Source organism: Lytechinus pictus, chromosome 11 (genome assembly GCF_037042905.1).
Source record: "Lytechinus pictus isolate F3 Inbred chromosome 11, Lp3.0, whole genome shotgun sequence".
Classification (NCBI taxonomy): domain Eukaryota; kingdom Metazoa; phylum Echinodermata; class Echinoidea; order Temnopleuroida; family Toxopneustidae; genus Lytechinus; species Lytechinus pictus.
The window spans coordinates 10,204,539-10,225,708 of NC_087255.1; the positions used below are offsets into that span (position 1 = coordinate 10,204,539).

A 21,170-nucleotide genomic window follows, 5' to 3' on the forward strand; every position below is an offset into this window, starting at 1 on the left:
GCTTTGCAGGTTACTGCTTTAATGAAACTCTGGCACATGAATCATGACGAATGTATCCTACCTCAATCCATATTTTACCTTTATTAAAATATATATCTTTTTGGAGACCCCGAGGTGGCAAAACTGCATCCCCCTGCATTCCCGCCACTTTACAAAACCAGTTTGACTTGTATAATCGACTTGGAACGACAGATGTATGAAACATCAGTCAACATGTTTCCTGAAGAAAGTTTTTTTTTTTTTTATTTAAGCCTACGCCCACGGGAGCCCTCCGAATTTACCCCATCCCCTCTCCGTATTTCGACTTTAAATAAAAAAAACATCGGCAAGGCAAATTGCGTTTTTTTGTATAATAAAGCAACTTTTATATCTATATTTTTATATTTACATTCATCATTATTGATATTATTATAATTATTATTAATATTATTAGTATTATTATTATTATTATTACTGTTATTATTATTATTATTATTATTATTGTTCTGCCATTTGTAATAGTGCTCTTGCACAGTAAAGGCTATAACCCAACAGGAGCATGCCTAGGATACCCTCTCCCTTTTTGGTTTTATGTATTCAAAAATAGTTTATTGTCTTTAGAACTCTTAAAATATTACTTTTGTTTGTATTGATATCTTGGAATAAATTGAGGAAAAAATACTCTACAATTGACATGTAGAGGAGCTGTGGTACATTGAAGAACAGCCACACAGCCCTTTATTGATTCCACTCTATGTTAAATTTAAATATTTTTAGAGCCCAATCGGAAGAAAGATGCATTTCTACTACACAAAGTAAAGCCTCATTGCATTCTCCTCTTGAAAAAAAAACAAAAAAAACATAGAAGGCATTGTTTTATATCTCATAAAATAAGTTCGTGTACGTGACGGTGGCCAGTCGAAGTTGCCCAACCGTTTATTTTGTTTCGACAATATATATTTAGAATATCGTCTAAATGAAACCCTCATCTGGAAAAGGGCACTTATTAAAGGCAGCATCTAGATTATATAGAGGAGGCCCTGGCACTGGGAAGAGGGGGCTAAAGCTTGTTAAATTTCTTCGGACCAAGATTTTACATTGAAACTTTTTTGCTTTTCAAATTTACATCAAGAAATTTAACAAGCAAATAAACAAAATTGATTGCACTACAAAATGAAGGGGTTTTTTTTTGTAACGTTTTTTTTTTTCGTTTTGTCACATCTGCCGGAATTCCAGGGGGTGCTGTCTATGGAGAATAACACACGCAGCACATCCCCCCCCCCCCCCCTTTAGAAAAATCGTGTGGGTGCTTCAGCCTCCGCTTCCAAGTACTAGGGCCTCCTCTATATAATGTAGATGCTGCCTTTAATAAGTGCCCTTTTCCAGATGAGGGCTTCATTTTGACGATATTCTAAATATATATTGTCAAAACAAAATAAAGGGTTGGGCAACTTCGACAGGCCACCGTCATGTACACGAACTTATTTTATGCGATATAAAACAATGCCTTCTATGTTTTTTTTTCAAGAGGAGAAAGTAAAGAGGCTTTACTGTGTGTAGTAGAAATGTATCTTTCTTCCGAATGGACTCTAAAAATATATAAATTTAATATAGAGTGGAATCAATAAAGGGGTATTTTAGAGCTTACGTGTGGCTTTTCTTCAATGTACCACAGCTCTTTTACTTGTCAATTGTAGAGTATTTTCCCCTCAATCTATTCCAAGATATGAGTTCTAAAGACAATAAACTATTTTTGAATACATAAAACCAAAAGGGGAAAGGGTATCCTAGGCATGCTCCTGTTGGGTTATAGCCTTTACTGTGCTAGAGCATTATTACAAACTGCAAAACAACAACAATAATAATAATAATAACAATAATAATAATAATAATAATAATATTAATGATAATAATAATATTAATATAGATAAATATGAAATATAGATATAAAAGTTGCTTTATTATACCAAAAACGCAATTTGCATTGCTGGTGGCTTTAAAACACGATGTTTTTTTTTTATTTAGTGTCGAAATACAGAGAGGGGATGGGGTAAATTCGGAGGGCTCCCATGGACGTAGGCTTAAATAAAAAAAAACTATCTTCTGGAAACATGTTAACTGATGTCTCATACATCTGTCTTTTCCAAGTCGATAATACAAGTCAAACTGGTTTTGTAAAGTAGCGGAAATGCCGCGGGGAATGCAGTTTTGCCACTTCGGGGTCTCCAAAAGATATATATTTCAACAAAGTTAAAATATGGATTGAGGTGGGGTACATTTGTCATGATTCATGTGCCAGAGCTTCATTAAAGCAGTAACCTGCAAAGCAATGTCTCCTGTAAATTTTCCAAGAGAAACAAATTAGAAACAAATAAAACAAAATTAATAGTGTTTTACCGATACCGAAATGCATTTTGCCCGTATATACCATAGATTACGGTGTGGCAGACACACCAACAAAAGCGATACGAGAAGCCAATGGAAGCTATTGTGTTGAGATTGTGTTATCTCGAATGACATACCATTGATCGCTTAATTGTCCGATTCGTGAGTGTGACTGTGACATAGAGGTTGTTTTGGTCTCGTTTTAGCGCAATATCACGTCATACATTTTGACATATTTGCCCTCTTTCTAAGCAAATTAAGACACTAATACTGTCATGAAGCATATCGATGTTTTCGCTAATATATTCTCTTTCATGTAGAATGTTGACATTGTGTATTAGTTGCTGTTATTTATAAAACAGTTCAGGATTCATGAAAAAATACTCTGTTTTAAATTATAATTTGCATAATTTATGTAAATTAGGTAATAATAAACAAGGATATCCCAATTATTTTATGACAATTTTCTTCCCTTTCTTACCCTAAGTCTTTATGTCAAATTTTAGGGCAGTTCTGGTTAAAAATATATTCTGAAATACTTTTTTTTACTATATCGACATAATATGCAAATTTATGCAAATTACTTGCTTATTTGCATAGATACAGCGTGTCTCTTTGGATGAATCCTTTTCTTTTGACTCAAGGAACATTTGTGCCAAGTGGGACATTTGTACTCAAAAATGCAGCGTTCAACCTCTTAACAAGTCTACTATAAGACGGGCCCCTGGTCAGCTAAGTGGAGCCACGTCATAAAGCTTATTATATATGTATAATAACAACAAAGTCGCAGTCACAGTTTAAAGCTATTGGAATCGTTCGATGTGATTGACTGATTATGAAATTATGTTATAATAAGTCTTTGTGAAACATGACCCAAATCTTATATCGTATCTTCCACCAAGCATATCTTTTATTTAATCTGATAATGAATTCCCGCTTCGGAAATCTAAAATTGTTGATGTTGCAAAAAGTTAATACATGCTTTAACAGACTCGCGTGAGGAAGGAGACAAGAGAAGGCGGGTGGGGAAAAAGTATTTTTTTAAATGAGTGAAAATAAAGGAAGAGATTTCAAAAGAAAAGATATGGGGCCCATTTCATAAGACTTGTAAAATGGCAAAATCCTTCAATCTGATTGGCTGATAGTAAATTTGTAATAAAAATTGTAAATTTGTTATTATAACGAGTTTTATGAAATGGGAACCCAGCTCGATACAATAATATTAATTCAAAATCATTTTATAAAGAATAATTGCTCGTTTATTTCCGTCAGACAGAATATTTCAACGGTCATTATCTCATAAAATTGTAAAAATTTTCTATTATTCATAATCTATAAAACGCTTTATCCGATGTCCAATATGAATGCAAATCGTTATGAACAGTATGGTTTCTGGATCGTCAATTTTCAAATGTTAAAAGGCCATCGCACATCTCAAGATTGGTCTGCGACCCGATTTTAGAATAAAACATAGTGGAATTTTTTAATGTGAACATTGCCCAAGAACATTGACACATGGAAATTCTTACTCTTCGAAGTTCTTAATCGTCGTACGAATACTTGTATTTAAATCTGTGACTATGTTATCCTTGTAATCTAGTCGTAATGACGGCACAGCAATCACAATGTTTGGTTACGATTTGAAACCAATTGGGTATTTAATCCAAAATAAAGGATTGCACTTATCAAAAAATGGTTATATTGGTACTCTTACAGAACATTTGAGTCTAAAATAAAATACACTTTTCATTCGCATTTTTAGAATATAAAGCTAAACACCTGCTAACTGCGACATGTTGCAAAATCGGCTGGTTGACCAGTCGTTAGGTGTGCGGAGGCCTCTTTGAGGAACTTGAATGTACACATTTTGCCGTTTAACATTATGGACCCTGGGCCCATGCTTGTATAGTATGAATGAGATCTCAATATTTATATCAAGTCATTTTTCGAGATTACTTAGTCTCTCAGACCATATGCTACTATCATAAAAGGAAACTCAAACAACAAGTTGGTTTGACTAAAATCGAGCATAAATGACAATTCCATCAAAATCGGATGTTGGTCTCGATCAGAGGGTTATGGCATTGTAAGGTTTTGCTTGGTTTCTCAAAAACGTGGTGTATATAGGCCTACAGTACTATGTACAATGGTGCTCGAAAGTACGTGAACCCCACCAGAAAATGAACATATTCAAAGTATTCAACTGATAAGAAATTGTGAAGTCAGATGATATACATTCTCGGGGCTGGCAGTACATTGTAGTGTTGCTGTCTACATTCATCACTCAGCATGAAAGAGTGCATTTTGTGGTGAGGTTCACTAACTTTTGAGCACAACTGTATATATGAGGGCACATACTCACTAAACTTACTGTAATTTCATGGAATATGAAATAATAACATCTGTTTATAATGCAAATCAGGATCTCTTTCTCTTTTCATCAAATCTACTATGATTTCAATACTATATATTCATAATATTAAAAAAAGTGCGGTATTGATTCTGCGATATCTTCTACTTTCTCATTTGCATAATATTTCAAAAACCTAGCAAAGCTTTTGAATGTCGTAGTAATCGTATATTTTTTAAACCTTTTATTAACTTCCTTTAAGAGTAAGAACCTGCATAAAACCTTGAGAGGTTTTAGAGATTAAGTAATAAATTATGTTAACCAACGGATCGCCAGTCTTTGGAGGGAGATAAACTCTTCATAAAAATTAAGATGAATTTCATCGGATTATGTGATTATCATAACTTTGGAATTATACTCAAATTCGGATCGATATTAAATATTTTGTTTAATCAACCGAAAGCTTGGAGTACTGAACTCACCAACCTGCCAACTTGGTAATTGTATCATTCTTGAGAAGTGGACAATGCATGCCTGACATATAAAAAAAACGCGTGACAAATAACCACGGAGAAGTGTCCTCTTAGTTAACTATAACTATTTTCAGATGATTCATATTTCGTTGAACCCGAGCAGACTATTCCGTCTCGATTCCCGTGAATTTTTCTTCGTCCTTAGGTAACGGCAATCGCGAAGCTCGTCCCAACTGTAAACGTCTGATTTCTCCTCGCTCTCTACATTGAGATCGACGGCTTGTTTCACCAGCCGCATTGACTCGTCACGGTTCCGATGGAGAAGACGGCCGCTGGGGTCGACAACGGGAAGGCGAACGTCGGACGGGAGGAGCTGCTGGTTGCGGTTGAGACCTGGTGCTTTGGACGAAGCTGATGCAGCAGTAATGAATCTGATCAAGGAGGGGGGAATAAAGAAAATAAAGATTAACGACATGATACAATAAACGTCCGGGGCGATGCCGAGCATTGACCCTCTTCCAGTGGAATCGACATTGTATTGAAAATTGGTTAGATTTAAATCGAAATCATGTTAATAAATTCCAAAATTAGGTGGGCATGAAATAGGTGCAGCCGTGCAGGGCGGTTAATTTTAGCGGAATAATTAATGCCCAACCCCTTCCCCTGTAGCGATATCGTAATTTTAGAGCATGATAATTATATAATGATGAAATTGAAATCATAATCAGTCATTTAAAGTTTGATAATCAGCCAATTTGTAAGGTGATCATGGTGAAGGAAATCTGGGAAGTCTTGCGCTGACATGACAATTTTATCCTTTAGATGAATGGCCATGACCATACGCAACGGGGGCAACTTTTTATTTTAAATTTTCACAAAATTCACCAAAAGTGTATACAAACTCATTCCATTCTGTTCAGAGAATGCTTAAGCGCCCCATAATAAGCGTTACAGTTTGTTTGTTTGTTTGTGTGTGTGTGTGTGTTTGTTTTTTTTTTGTTTTTTTTCAAAGGCAACGAGAATTGAATATTTTGGTGGATATATTCTCTTTAAAAAGTTACACCATTTGTATTAGGGAAACCTAGGCATTGATATTGACTTTATAGGCCATAAATGGGATCTCAAACCTTTTTACATTTGGGAGAATTGCTAACGTTGGTACGCTTTTGAACATTTGAAACAGATGGTAAAAGACTTTGACTCACTCGGGCTTGGATAAAGAAATGTGACAAATATTGTTACTGATTTGATTTGATTTGAATTTATTCAGACAAATAAATGTCTTGGGTTGCCAAACAAGGTTTAGAGAAACACATACATGTACAAGTAGGCATCCCATACTGGACATGTTAACCAACTCTTTTAGTTGGCATGTTAAAAAACTGTCGATCAGAACACCAACATGACCGATGGATAGCCAGATTTCGACCAACCTCAAGTTACGATTTTGCCCAATTCTTGTTGGTCAGAATTTTTAACCAACAGTGCCATAAGTTCAATTGAGTACCAAACTTGATTGAAACATGATACGTACTTGATGATGTTTCCCGCTGTTTTCATGTCAATATGATTGTGCTGGTTCCGAACGGGAGTGATGGGACATGTCTGTCGATGTTTGTTGTGCTGCTCACTAATCTTCCGCCTCGGATTCGACGACCGGTCCGGCGACGACGACATCTCGGACGAACCCATACAGCTGTCTCCGCTTATCGACGTCCTAGCCTCTCGAGAGCGTAAACGTGATCGCCTCCTCAATCGGGGCGACGCGGTCGACTGCAGGCTATCTGCGGTAGGGACGCTAATGACTATACCTTTCGCAGTTGCGTCATCACCATTGATAGCACATGTCGAAAGTCTGCTGTCGAGCGACAATCTGATTGGACGTCGCGGCGACGTGGTCTTGATGTGATTGTTATTTTCACTGTCCTCATTTACTTTACACACTGACTGAGAGCGGTTGCTGGCGTCATCGCCATTAATTTGGCATGTTGAAAGTCTGCTATCCATCGAAAACCTTAGAGGGCGTCGTGGAGACGTCGTTTTGACGTGATTTTTACCCGACTTGTCTTGGTTTATTTTACACACTGGTGGAGACATATCTTTATTCGTACAGTTATTTTGTTCTTTATTATTTCCAAACGAATGCGACGTCGACTCACCAACCTGTGTTTTCTCATCATGGTCATCCACGCTTCCAGGAGGTGGGGCTAATTCGATGTCCAACCCCAATTCGCTCATTCCTGAAAGCTCATCGTCGGGTACTTCCTTTATCTGTAAGAGTGGCGGAGAACCGAGCGTTGTCCGTACTAACGAAGACCGCCTCACCATTAGGTCGCCAGGGCCACTTGTATCGAGGGATGAGCTCGGTCGATCATGAAAATCTGTCATTATTTTCTGGAAGAAAATGGATGAGGTCGGGAGTGGACGAGGAGATATTGAGTAAGCCGAGAAAGCCTCAGCATTATTTAAAGATTCGTCCTTGAGTCCCGATGTATTTTCTTTTTTGTTTGAAAAATCCCCGACATCAACGTCAAAATTTGTGGCACTTTCTTGTGAGTCCGATCGAGTGATAGACGGCAATCTGCGTGGAAGTCGAGGACTCCGCGGCGTCGACTGTATCCTTGGACTAGCCAGACTGCTCTTCCAAGGCGTCGTATTGTCATTGGATCCATTTCGAAGCGACGACTGCCAGTTTCTCGGAGACGATGACGGAGACGACGAGGGCGACGTTGTCTTGTTCCCAACGCTAACGCCCGTCTGGTGATTAATCTGTTGATGGTGTCCATTTCCGAACGGCTGAACAGGAGCTGGTTTGTATTTTCTTCCCGGTCGGATCGGCCTCGCTTTCGTATCACTTCGCGGCATAGCTGAAGAAGTTTCTTCTGTCCATTCATCTGGTGTGTAATCGGCCAGCTCTGCCAAGGTAGGCAGACTTGGAATTACCTTCGTCTTCAACTTTGCATCCTCACAGCACTCATCGTCCACAGGCCGTGCCCCCATGCTGACGTCACAGGGCTCGATGGCCTCGGAGGCCGTAGGGTCAACAACAGAACCAACAGAAGAAGTCATGGCTACCGCTCCTCTCTATTATCCGAAGTGTTTGAAGAACAACGGAGTGGGATGGGTTAAATGTTGATTCAAATCTTTTCCCTATCAAAATATTTGTCTTTGCGCTAATGGCTACTTATCGCAGATTTCGATTCGTCGAGAGGGTTGACTTTCGATCTCATCAACTCTAGTTGTGTTTGTCCACTCCATGATTGACTGTTGGGGTTCTTTATTAAACCTACAATGAGATACAAGACAGAAGAAAAGTTTATACAATTCAAGGAAAAAATAAAGTAAGCATGGCTCAATCGAAAACAATAAAAAGAGCAGATTTTACCAACAAGTATTCATGCTTCTTAATAGCATTCAAGGGAAATCACCACTGCAAATTACAAAAAAAAATAAGATGAACTATAAATGTAAAATGCAATAGTTCGATCCTTAATTTCATTGATATTTGTTCATTGTCTTTCCATTCCAAAAAATTCCAAAATAAACAACAAATACAATAATGTGTTTATAAATATTATAAAACGATCAATTATGTAGTGTGATGATATTGATTCGGTATACAATTTTGAATGAGTGAATAAACAAACATGTACAAGACAGTTTATCTGATATCTTGAATTGTAATTCTGTATGGTAATTCAAATATCTCTGTGCTTTTACCAAAGGTTAAGACGGTTGGTGATAACAGAGATTGCCAACCTTTAAAAGTGCAGGATTTTGCTTATTGTATATTTTCTTCAAGTCTGTATTTAGACACGAGGATAGTGATATGGGCCCCTTTTAATAAAATATGTTTATTCCCTGTCAAGGGCATTTAAATTCCCGCTGAGATATGGAAACATATATATATATATCAACTAATAACGGGTTCATATCTCTAAAAGTGGAGAGATGGGCATCAGCTGGTCATGAACTAGTCTAAATGTAAGGACCTCAATATAACGATTTCATTATTTGATACACGACACAGCCTCATATGTGTCATATTCTATGAAATATATTATCGATATTTGTCTGACCATAATGATAATTAGTACCAGAAGCGGATCTAGAGGGGGGGTTGGGGGGGTTGCAACCCCCCCCAAACAAAAATCCGGGGACCATTTTTTTAAATCTTATCTTTTTTGATGCAAGAAAACGCCATTTTCACACACAGATTTTCAAAAATTTTCCCTACTGTGGGAGGGGGGACACCACCCTCCCACACCCTCCCCCCTCGCTCGCTCCGCTCGCTTGGACTCGGTCGCTACGCTCCCTCGCATACCACCCAACCCCCCCCCTTTATAAAAAGCTGGATCCGCCCCTGAGTACTAGCATGATTTGAACTGAATAAATTTAATAAGCATTATGAAAAACACACATACACAAAAACTAATGATGAAAGAATTCCCTTTTTAATTCAAATACTTGTTTTTATTTAGTTTCATTTCATCCAGCAATTTTAAGAGGTTTTCCCCCTTTTTTATTTTCGGAATTAATATTACAAGTAATTATATGTCTTTATGAACAGTGTTTGTTGTTATGGTATAACATTTTGCAATGAACCATGCTTGTGTGCCTTAATATAAATCCAATAAATACTAGTGCAAAACAAAGGAAAATATAAGGATCCTCCCAGAATAGAAATGGAAATAGAATTACCAAACAATGACCTATGAGGCAAAGAAAATTAATGAACTGATGAATGGCATGAATGGATTGAGTTTTTGTTCAGTATACGCTATCATTCGCGAGTGAGCAAAAGATTAAAAGTAAACATCCAGATACAATTTCAAATTTTTATTATAGGCTAAGTTTTCATAAATTAAACGGACTATTCGGACAAATAGCAGAGGATATTGAAAATTCAATTATTGAATTGGTAATTTTTTTTGTCATGGTACGAATATCACAAGGACACCTATTCCGTAAACACGCGACCCGTTTCATAAAAATTTTCATTAAAATCATCATGCAGTTTGAAATCACAATTTAAAGCTATTGAAATCAATCGATATGTCTGGCAGATAGCAAACTTGTTAAATAAATTTGCATTTTAAATCACAATGTCTTTATTTAAAGGGTCCCTGGAGGCAGATGGAATGACTTATAAATTTCATTAGCATTTTTTTTATTGTTTTCCATATTATTGAAATTGATAGCATATAATTGTGAATAGGAAATCTCGAAATACACATTTTTTTCAACAAACAAACGAACTTCGTTATCTATTACCCCATATCTAAGATACATATTCATTTATATCCATAAGTCAATAAAAAATTACATAAAAAATGTACAATCATCAATACAAAAAAACCTAAAGAAACAATAAAATAGAAATGCTTATAATAACAATGGATAAACAGGGAATGCAACCTTAAAATAATATTAAAAAGTGGAGGGACAAACAAAAGCACGTTGTTGTATCTTCACTAATCAGCCAAACGTCCGAATTCCAAACTCGAGTCGAGTTGGCCTATATGATATCCAGGGTTTACTCCGAAGTGAATTTACCTGTTTAATCGTTCTACGTCTTTGCAAGATGGATGGTCAATGTTTATTGTTGGAATACCACTCAGTCTTGGAAAATGCCACGAAACTACATTTCATGTATATTCTCATGGCGTCACAATCTTCGGTATAGGAAGTGCATGCGTTGCGAGCAGCGGCCCACGCCCGGGAGCTATATCCACCATTCCCGAACCTGCATGCCTCTTCAACGTAATACAAATGCACTCTACCCTTTACCACAACTTATTCTTTTCAACAAATACTCTTGGAGAGATTCTTAAATGACGAGTGCTTGCACGGAGAAACCAATGAAGTAACCACTATATGAGCTTCGTAATTACCCCCTCTTTGAAACGTTTGGATGGTGAAAGAGTGTAATAGGAAACGAGCAACCAAGTCTATTGTGTTTCGAATCACTTCCTATGACTATCTGGGGAGTGTTTCATCAATATTTTGGTCCGACAAGTTGTCTGATCTCACAACTTTCCTTGATGTTGATTGGTTAAGAAGCACTGTTACTATGGAAACTGTCGGATAAAATGGGACTTGTCAGATAAAACGTCGGACAAGTTATTTCATGAAACGCCCCCCTGAAGAGTAATGCGTATCATGATGAAAGGGAATATATTATAGGGAATATTATTCATCCACTTATACGATTGTGGGCATTAAAGAGAAAAAAATGTATGTCAGTTGATCTGTAGCATTACTTTCTTCTTCCTCTTTTCTTTTCTCTTCCTGGTCTTCTTCTCCTCCTCCTCATCCTTCTCCTCCTCCCCCTCCTCCTCCTCCTCTTTCTTCTTTTTCTTATTTTTCTTCGTCTTCTTCTTCTCCTTCTCCTTATGTTACATATGTCTGATTCATGCTTAATGAGATAATAATAATAATAATGATAATGACGATGGTGACGATAATGATAATAATAATGAAAACAATGATAGATAATAATAACTATTTCTTCGTGTCGCCAAAGTTATCAAAGTCGACATGGAAAAGAATCATGATATAAAACCAACTGTTAGAATCTTTCCTCTTCATGAGAGCATGGAGAGATGAAAGTGTGGAATGCTGATTTAACAACATTGCATACTCACTCAAATTTACTCACCTTTTGAGGAGAAGAATCAAATCCTAGTTCAGCAGTTCTTATAAACGATGTTCCATTAATTAATCCTATATAGATATTTGCGAAGACACACATCTTAATCCAAAGGCCCACATTTGGCGTCATTAAACGAAAGATAGCACCATCCTATAACGTCGTCTTCATCCGTGTTCAGTAGCGTTAATATCCGACGAGTAACAAAATACTGGATCCAAATTGTATATTCCTAGAATTCTGCACCTATATTTTCGTCATAATTTCTTCACGTCGTTTATGTCGAATTTACAGTAAAGCTTGTTTATTATTATGGTATTGTGGTTATCAAACAACATACATTAGAAGTGTCGTCGTTAAAGGATTTAAACTGAATAATTCGATACACCCGAATGAATAGAGCGTTCAGGTCAAAGAAATACGTTGCGTTTCTAATCCATCGGTTCACTCTCCAAAAGCATTATACCACCGCGGTAAAAAGGGGTAAGCCTGGATCTTCTTTGGAAAATCTCCGAAAATCAATAGAAGGTTTTCCTTTTTCTCGGCCTACCTTTGACAACAAAATCGATTTCCAACCTTTTCAGTGGGCAAGCCGCGCCTTCACGTATTGTCATGATTACAGAGTAATAACCCTGACTCCGTGGTTTAAGTATTACTATGATCACGAAGATAATCATGATGTCAAATCAATTGATTGTTTTTCAGACGTCATCATCAAGGCCAATTCGTCGGTAGCATTTTGACGTATAAATGTTGATGTATACTGATTTACTACAAACGATTTTACCCCCTTGGCATTGATGATTCGATGATTTTGCTCTTGTAACTTTTTTTTGTTAATAACTTTGATATTTCGCTGTCTCTCCCTTTATAATAACACTAATTGTACATCAAAAGATAGGTAAACAAACATTACGATTAGATTGTAATAACGGGGAAAGGGAAGCCTATACTGTCTCTAAAAATGATATAACAGAAAAGTGACTTATTTATTGCAACTCTTTTGAAAAAGGTCGTTTTTTTAGTTTAGTTTGAGCAAGATAACAGATAAAAACGCAGGCTGTAAATATCATTGCGTATGTACTTTGTTACTAGTTTATATGTACTATTATTATTTCTTGTCTAGCATACATTTTACTCTCCTCCGAACATATTAACACTTGATTTTAAGAAAGAGTGACATCAGATTGAATTGAATTAGTTTCATAATGGGCCTTTATCGATTATCTTATTCTTTTCATGCATATTCATGATTGTGGTTGCGTCATCACCAGGTGATTATTTTCTTTTTGTATTGTAATAATTATGTAACTGCTATAAGGAAATTTCCCCCAAAAAATATGGGCAGAACATTTTTATCACTACACAGTAAAACAAAACAAAATAACAAAAAATATTCGTTCACTGTGCGAACTTAGGGTTGTTAAATTGTTCTCTAAAAGTTTAGATAATTATTTTAAAGAGTGTTTAAAAAGTATGTATAATCAAACTACAATATTCAACTTTTAAAGCCCCCTCACACCTGACCGAATGTAGGCGGACGAAGGGTGACGAATGGGAAAATGAACCAAATGCACGCGAATTCAACGAAATTTTCCGTCAAATCATGCGATCAGTAACTATTGTCAAATTTTATCAACGAACGGTAAGCGAAGGATAAATATGACATGCGAAGGATATCGATTTTTCGGTTCACCTCTTTGAGAAAATTGCTGCCTAAGGCGAGCGAATTAAGGGTTGATATAACCCAATAAGACGAAGGAACAGTGAGCAATGGTTTGATATGGCGTGCGATTAGAAACGAAGACGAGGGAATAGATCGGGCAATCTTGTTCGTTGTGTCATCGTGTTGCTTCGTTACGAATTCTTTCGAGATCGGTCCACTTTGGCAAAAGCGCGAAGAGGGACTATGCGCGACAAAAACACACGAACGATAAACGAACGATTACCGCAGACAAAATACGAGAGGCGAATTCAAACAGATGACCAACGATTTTTCAATTCGTCGGGAAATTTTAAACATGTTCAAAATTTCCGCGCGAATTTTGGATAATCGCAGCTGTTAGTTCAGAAGATGTACGAACACAAACACGAAGGGTAAATATGATTTACTATCAGTAACCATTGAAAACGATTTTAAAAAATTCCTTTCGCCAGCCATCGCAAGGCATAGTTCAGGCAATTCGGTTAGGTGTGAGGGGGCCTTTAAGCAAAAGACATCAGAATCGAAGATTGCTGAGTAAAATTTAAACAATACCTGATCGGTTCATAGTAAACCGGGTTGTATAAAGTTTTTTATTGTGTATATATCGCAGCGATTATCGATTTTCACACCTGTCAAGTCAAAAGAGGTGTAAACCAATTATCCCATTGACGATTTGGAGAACCGTGTATGCAGTCAGGTGTATTTGTAATTGGAATGAAAATAACAATGAAAGTCAACACTCTTCTTCGTAATGTAAGAAAGGGTGGGTGCAGTCTTAAGCCTTTATGTGTATCTTAATTATTGTCAATCTCTTCTTCTTCCTCCTCCTTCTCTCCTTATTCTATAACTTCTTCTCATTTCTTCTTCTTCTCCTCCTCCTTCTTCTTCCTCTTCTTCTCCTTCTTCTTCTTCTTCTTCTTCTTCCGGGCATGTTGGCTCAGTAGAGAGTGTCCGCCTCATGAACGGGAGGTCGTGGGTTCGATCCCCGGCCGAGTCATACCAAAGACTTATAAAAATGGGACCTTCTGCCTTCTTGCTTGGCGCTCAGCATTTAGACTGGAGAAGGGTAATAATAACATATTATGTTATGCAGGGCCCGCTGGAAGAGCAGTCTTATGATTGAAGTGGCTACCCTGGGTAAATAAAACCTTATTATTATTGTTATTATTATTACTATTATTATTGTTCTTCTTCTTCGCCTTCTCCTTCTTCTTATTCGTATTCCTCTTCTTCCCCCTTATATCATTCTCCGTGACGTCATATTTTCAAATTAAAATCTAGCAGCATTGTTAAACATGAACATACTGTAGTACTAAAATGCTTTCACCTTTCCCATTTTATCAATACAACGTGAAGTTGTCAGATTGATTCATTTTAATAAATCGATATACTCTCGTGCTTACAGGTTTGGCCGAACAATTATGAATAGAAGTAAAAAGTAATGTTAGATTGTGAAGAAAAGAAAGAAAGAAAGAAAGAAAGAGAGAGGGGGAGAGAGAGAGAGAGAGAAAGAAAGATAGAAAGAAAGAAAGAATCATTTATGCCATTTTGTCTTTTTTAATATAGACAATTTCACATTATTCCACAAAATGGCAATAAACTGTACACTTCTTCAAAATTTGGTCCAAAATAAAGTCAAGTATCTATACTATATTATACTAACTAATAAGAGGTAGATTTATATTAATTCTTTACAGGTTTTTGATTTTTAAATATTATTGAGAGAGCAGACACATGCGTTTATTTGTTGCTAAAATAACGTCAAATACTTTTTTAAAAAAAATATATATACACAATTGTGCTGAAAAGTTATTGAACCCCACCACAAAATCACCTGACTTCACAATTAAATATCTAAAACGTTAACACTTCCTGTGTTCGTTCATTTTTTTGTGTAGTTCACTAGCTTTTGAGCCCCCCCCCCCCCCCTCTCTCTCTCTCTCCCTTTCTCTCTCCTCATCTCTGTCATCCGGACATGGATGTCTTTCAAAGGAAGCACTCTTATTTCAGCCTTAATCTCTACTTAATTCCTTTAAATTAAATAATTCCGAATCAGCTCAATACCACAAACATTGGATGTTATCATTATTAATCCATCTAGCCTATCTAAAATCAGTTACCATATCCATTCGGCCCAGGCTATTCTAAGTCTCTTTCTTCAAAGTGAAATATGATTACGAAAGATGAAATAAGTTTTAATGGCTCTATTTATACTCGTTAACGCGAATTACTCGAATTTTTTAATTTTTAATTATTCTATCAGGTTATTGCTTTGAATAGCATTATGCACAACATAAAGAAGAAAGAATCCCCTAAATACTCTTTTTGTAACACTAAACCGGAAACTTTTATTCATATACTTATTAGGTGTAATGTACCGATTTGGGATCAAATTTTGAATGACATCAACAAAATCCACAAGATCATGAATGTTTCAAATTTTCATAAGATGTTTCGATATTCTCAGTAGAGATAAAATTATCGTTTGTAGTGTTTACTATTATATTCCTTACATTAAATTATTATATTATATTTATGAATGTCCATTTCAGAAAAAAGAACTCCAGATTTTCAATGTTTTAGAGACACTATCTGAACATCAATAAAGAGACAGGGGAGGGGAACTAAGGAAACATTTTAGTAAACAGAGGTTTGATTTGTTATTTGAAACTGGAGGTTGATGTAACATATCTTTATTTCGCCATTGCTTGCTGCAAAAGTTCATTGTTTTTTGGGGGGGAGGTTATTATATTCATTCTTGCATTTGTATTTTCTCTTTTTTGTGAGTGATATGTAACTCTTTTCTCTGAATCAATAAAAACGGGGGGAAAGTTTTTAGTCTCATCGACTTCAGTGGATTATGAGAGGGAAAACTAATTTATCTTAGAACATTTAGAAATCTGTTTAAAAACGCTTGAACGATACAAATACTTTTTTCATTATTATTTTATCATTCCCCCAATTTCTCGCCTTTTCTTTGGCTCGTGTTTACTACTTTGTGTAAGGACGGCGCCAAGGTAGGAGGTAATTAACAATGCCAAAAGATTACATCATTATGTCATTTCACTTGAAAAGCAGTGGAAATAGGAGCCCCCCTTAATGCTTTGAAATTCATTTTTATTCTTGAAAAGTCATAGCCCCTGCCTGTATCGCCGTTGGTGACTATTTAGAAACCAAGGGAACGGACTTGTCGGACGTTCTATCCGAAAAGTCCTATTCATTCGTTAGTTATATAGTTATAGTAACCATGGTAACAGTGCTTCTCAGCCAATCAATATCAAGGAAAGTTGTCAGATCCGACAATTTGACAGAAAACAATGCTGATTAAATACTCCCGAGATAATCATTATCAGATCACCTCTAATGAATAGTCGGAAGTGAAATTCATGGGGTTTTTCATTTTTTTTAAATGCATTCTTTCATAACTGTATTAGGAATACCTCTTCCGGGCTTGTTAATGATTCAAATCTCGACTTGCGATTGTAATATATACAGTAGGTCTTTCTTTCGAAGTGCTTCCGAGTAGCGATGCTAGTCTAGTGATAGACCGGGGACCATAGTAATCCCATCAGTTTTATAGATTTTTTTTAAGAAGTGAAAGGGGACAGATTGAGAGCAGTGACGTACAGATGGGTGGGGCTTTGGGTGCTTGCCCCACCCCCCCCCCCCCCCCTCCTCCACCAGAATTTTCACGACCAAGAAAAAAAGGAAACGGAAGAAAAGCAAAGAGAGAAGGGTGAAGATGATATTATTTTCTGAATATTATGTAAAAATCTATCACAAAATTTGATATTTTTTATAAAATATCGACATTTTTGCTCGCTCGCTCGCTTCGTTTCACTCACAACTTTTCATAAATTTTGCCTGATTCACCATACTTCTGGCCCTCTTCAAAATTTTCGGCTCATTGCGTCACTGATTGAGAGAGATGGAGACAGGGAGATTTATTATTAAGGATTACCTTTTTTGGTATGAGAGGTAGGCCTACATGTACCTATGAAGAGTTTCGTATGAATTAATGTTCCTTTAATATCTACTTATTGATATTATTTTTTGGCTGGAATCCAGGTCTTGAAATCGAAAGTCGACGGATCTCCGAGGGTGTCAGGATGGGGGTTTCCCAAATTCAGTATGAACACTAGATAGGAAATTATTTCTCCGTTCACAAGACATACGACAATGTCAAGATATAGTATTATGTTTTTGTTCGTTCCTGCCAGGGGTTGTTTTGATGCCAATGCTCTCCAACTTCCCTTCTCTCTTTTCCCAATTCTTCCTTCCACATCCATTCTATCCCTCCCTCGTTTTCTCTATCCATCTCTTTCCTTATCTTGAAAACTTTTCAGAAATTTTGCCACACACATGGCATCGCGCCCCCTCAATTTTGGGACTCATCACGCCACCTCTCCGCCCTTAAAGACAAGGATAATGTTTATAAAGGGTCAATTTGGCTATAAAATGTGTGTCGAAGTATGCAAGTTTCAAGTGGTGAACCCCCCACCCCCCCCCCCCCCCACTGCTGCACTTCCAAGAGAGTTCCATCACTTCATTCATCCACAATAAGGCATTGAACTTCTGTATTTCACCATTGAAATCATTTGTTAAGTATGAATGCAACTTGAAACTTATACTTCGACACACGTTTTATACCCAAATTGACCCTTTCTAAACATAAACATTGTCCTTAAAACACCAACATTAGAATCAATGAATAGGACATTATGTTGTGCATTTGCATTTATTTTTTTTCAGTTTTGAAAATAAATAACCACATGGCAAGTTGAAAATTAATCAAGAACATTACAAGTAGAGTTGTTTACTGATCAAATTATAATCATGAGAGAAGTGAAAACAAAGAATAAAAGCATTAATGTATGATCAAATCAAACATAAAAACATAATTAAAACTAGACCAACTTTGTTCACAAATACACATATACTTTGTGTACATAAATAATATGCCCATAATAAGTGCCCATTTCTTGCCATGACCTAAACTGTGTATTCAGAGGTGGGCTGAAATCCATAATTTTATCACAAAGGTTTAAAGTCATTCTTGTATCAATAATGACAATATTCTGCTTTTTTTTCAAATCAATACATCGGGATGTATTCAAAAGCTTTACAGACATATTTTTACCCAATCCATAGGTTACTGGCTTGCCAGCACACAAAGTACACAAATGCACATTCTCCGCTCCTTGGGAACGTTCCAGTAAGAGTTTCTGAGCTAAAATGCTAGGCATACTAAATTGGTCCACTGAGTATCCATTTAACACCTGGGTGGAAAGTGTCAAAATGTAGATTGATGTCTCACCAAAGGATTGGTGATTGGTGGGGATTTTTTACCTGATTGCCAAGAAAGCATGAATGCTTGTAAGCAAGCAACCAGAGGACCGACGGCTTAAGGTCCTCTCCGAAGGACCTGGTAATGAGGATTAATGCCTTACCAAAAGGCACTAGCGCACCAAGTGGGAATCGAACCCGGGTCACCGGAATACGAATCCCCCGCTCTACCGACTGAGCTATCGCGCCTCCCTAGGATGTTGTTGCAAAGGTGGGATTCAAACAAACGACCCTCTAATTAGAAGAGCCGTGGTGTAGCGGTTCTGACTCTCGCCTTGTAATCAGAGGGTCGTGTGTTCGAATCCCACCGCGGTCTAGCGTCCTTCGGCAAGACGTCAATCCACAATTTGCCACTCTCCACACAGGTGTTGAATGGGTACCCGGTAGGATGTGAAAGCCTATGTAGTATGCCTAGAAAGCGAGTCTTGGAACTCTTGTTGTTATGCTCCCCAGGGAGTGGAGAAGAGGCATACATTGTATGCGGGCATGCAAGGATCTGATAACCGGGGTAATAATATATCTGTAAAGCGCTTAGAGACGTCGTTCCGATGTGTTAAGCGCTATATAAATGCGGAATGTTATTATTAAGACAAGGGTCGGATCAACTACAACAAGAAGCTCCAACGATTGCTAGAGGGGGAAGGAATTCACTAAGCTCAGAATAGATTACAAATGGATAACTTTTGGCAGGCCAACTTACGCCCCAATCTGATCTCAATCAGTCACATAATAATGTATACACCCAACAGAATTATAGATAATTTTTGATAGTCTTTGCAACATTCATACCACAATGTTAGCCAAGAAACTCAATGTGCATAATATACTTCCAACCATTCTTGGGTTTTTATGGTCATCATACTTTTTTTAAACAAAATTCAACAATCTAATTTCTGATTGTTTAATGAAAGGGTAGGACGCATCAGGACTATCCTAATGCACACTTTCACATGGAAGGGGAATAATTGTATGCTAGAGCTCCATAGAGTTCAGTTTCTCTGTAAGTGCTTTATACAAAATAAAAATAATTTTTATGTATCAATTTCATTGCCATCCAAGGGTGACCAAAGGCCTAATTATGCTGTAACCCACAGTCCAGACACCATGCATGTATATAAGGGCGGTCTTCAACAGGTATAAGCTACACAAGTGTTCAACTTATAAAACAAAACGTAATCAAGGATTTTTTTTTTTGTAAAGTCACATGAAAATACTGTTGAGCATTTCATGTAACAAATAGCATGTGAATTTCAATAACTGTGATAAGCTATCAAAGCCATACATCAGGGCCACGTCTTACAAAGAGTAATGATTGATCCGATCAATTGTAACTCTATGGAAATCCATCAGTGTCAAAAAAATTTCCGCAGGAAATTTGCAAAATGTCCTTTGTAAACAAAGGAGAACACACCAAATTGTCAAGAAATCAATGAATTTATGGAGAAACATTCATATCTAGATTTTTTTTGAACAAACATGCATTTTATATTGTGATTTTGCTGGCTTTCCATAGTTGCGATTGATCGGATCAATCGCAAATTTTGTAAGACGGGCAAGGAGTCCCCAGCGTTTGGAAGTGATTCATGAAGCAAACAGTGAGTGATTTTCACTGACCAATTTGTTACGAGCCAATCAGAGGCAAGGATTTTAGTAGCTTATCACGGTTGTTATTGAAAATCACTGACCTATTTGTTTCATGAAACGCTCTCCTGGGCCCCCGTCTTACACATCCACGTGTCATAATTTTTTTCTATGAAAAACTTGCACGATGTCCTTTATATGCAAAAAGAAGCGCAGTGAATTTTCAAGAAAACAATGAATACATGAATATACATCATAGCTAGAAAATATTTCGAACAAACATGCGTAATAGATGTTGACTTTGCTGGCCGTCCATAGTTGCGATTGATCGGATCAATCGTAACTCTTTGTAAGACGGGGCCCTGGTCGCACAAGTGAACAGCAATACATCTGTGTGATTCCCCCCAGGAATACCACTGTTTTCTTTCTATTGCACTTTTCACCTTAATTTTTTTCTCCATGATTCTCTTTTCAAGGCTCTTTGAAAGCCTTTTACATATAATCACTATCTTATAATAAATCAATCAGCAACTAAGAAGTTGATAAATGCCCCCACCCTCCAAACAAAAAGGATGGTAATACCATAATTATGCAAATTGGTTTCTTTCCATTTCACACCTTTCTCAGTGATACATGTATATACAGCTGACATCTTTAAAATGCATAGTCGGAATTGATTTTACACGCAAATGTGCATTA

General features: G+C 36.8%; 1 protein-coding gene across 2 annotated transcripts; it reads right to left on the minus strand.

The window, feature by feature from the left end:
- Positions 1-3,246: 3,246 nt before the first annotated feature.
- LOC129271749 (uncharacterized) lies at positions 3,247-12,291 on the minus strand. Of its 2 annotated transcripts, none has more exons than XM_064106679.1 (3): positions 11,849-12,291; positions 6,722-8,473; positions 3,247-5,618 (listed from the first exon to the last, which is right to left on the minus strand). In XM_064106679.1, the coding sequence occupies exons 2-3, from the start codon at positions 8,254-8,256 to the stop codon at positions 5,327-5,329; spliced, it is 1,827 nt and encodes a 608-aa protein (XP_063962749.1). In that variant the 5' UTR covers positions 8,257-8,473; positions 11,849-12,291; the 3' UTR covers positions 3,247-5,326. The 2 variants fall into 2 exon arrangements, with proteins under 2 accessions (XP_063962749.1, XP_063962750.1); XM_064106680.1 differs by lacking the exon at positions 11,849-12,291 and adding an exon at positions 10,744-11,172.
- Between the last annotated feature and the right edge of the window lie 8,879 nt (positions 12,292-21,170).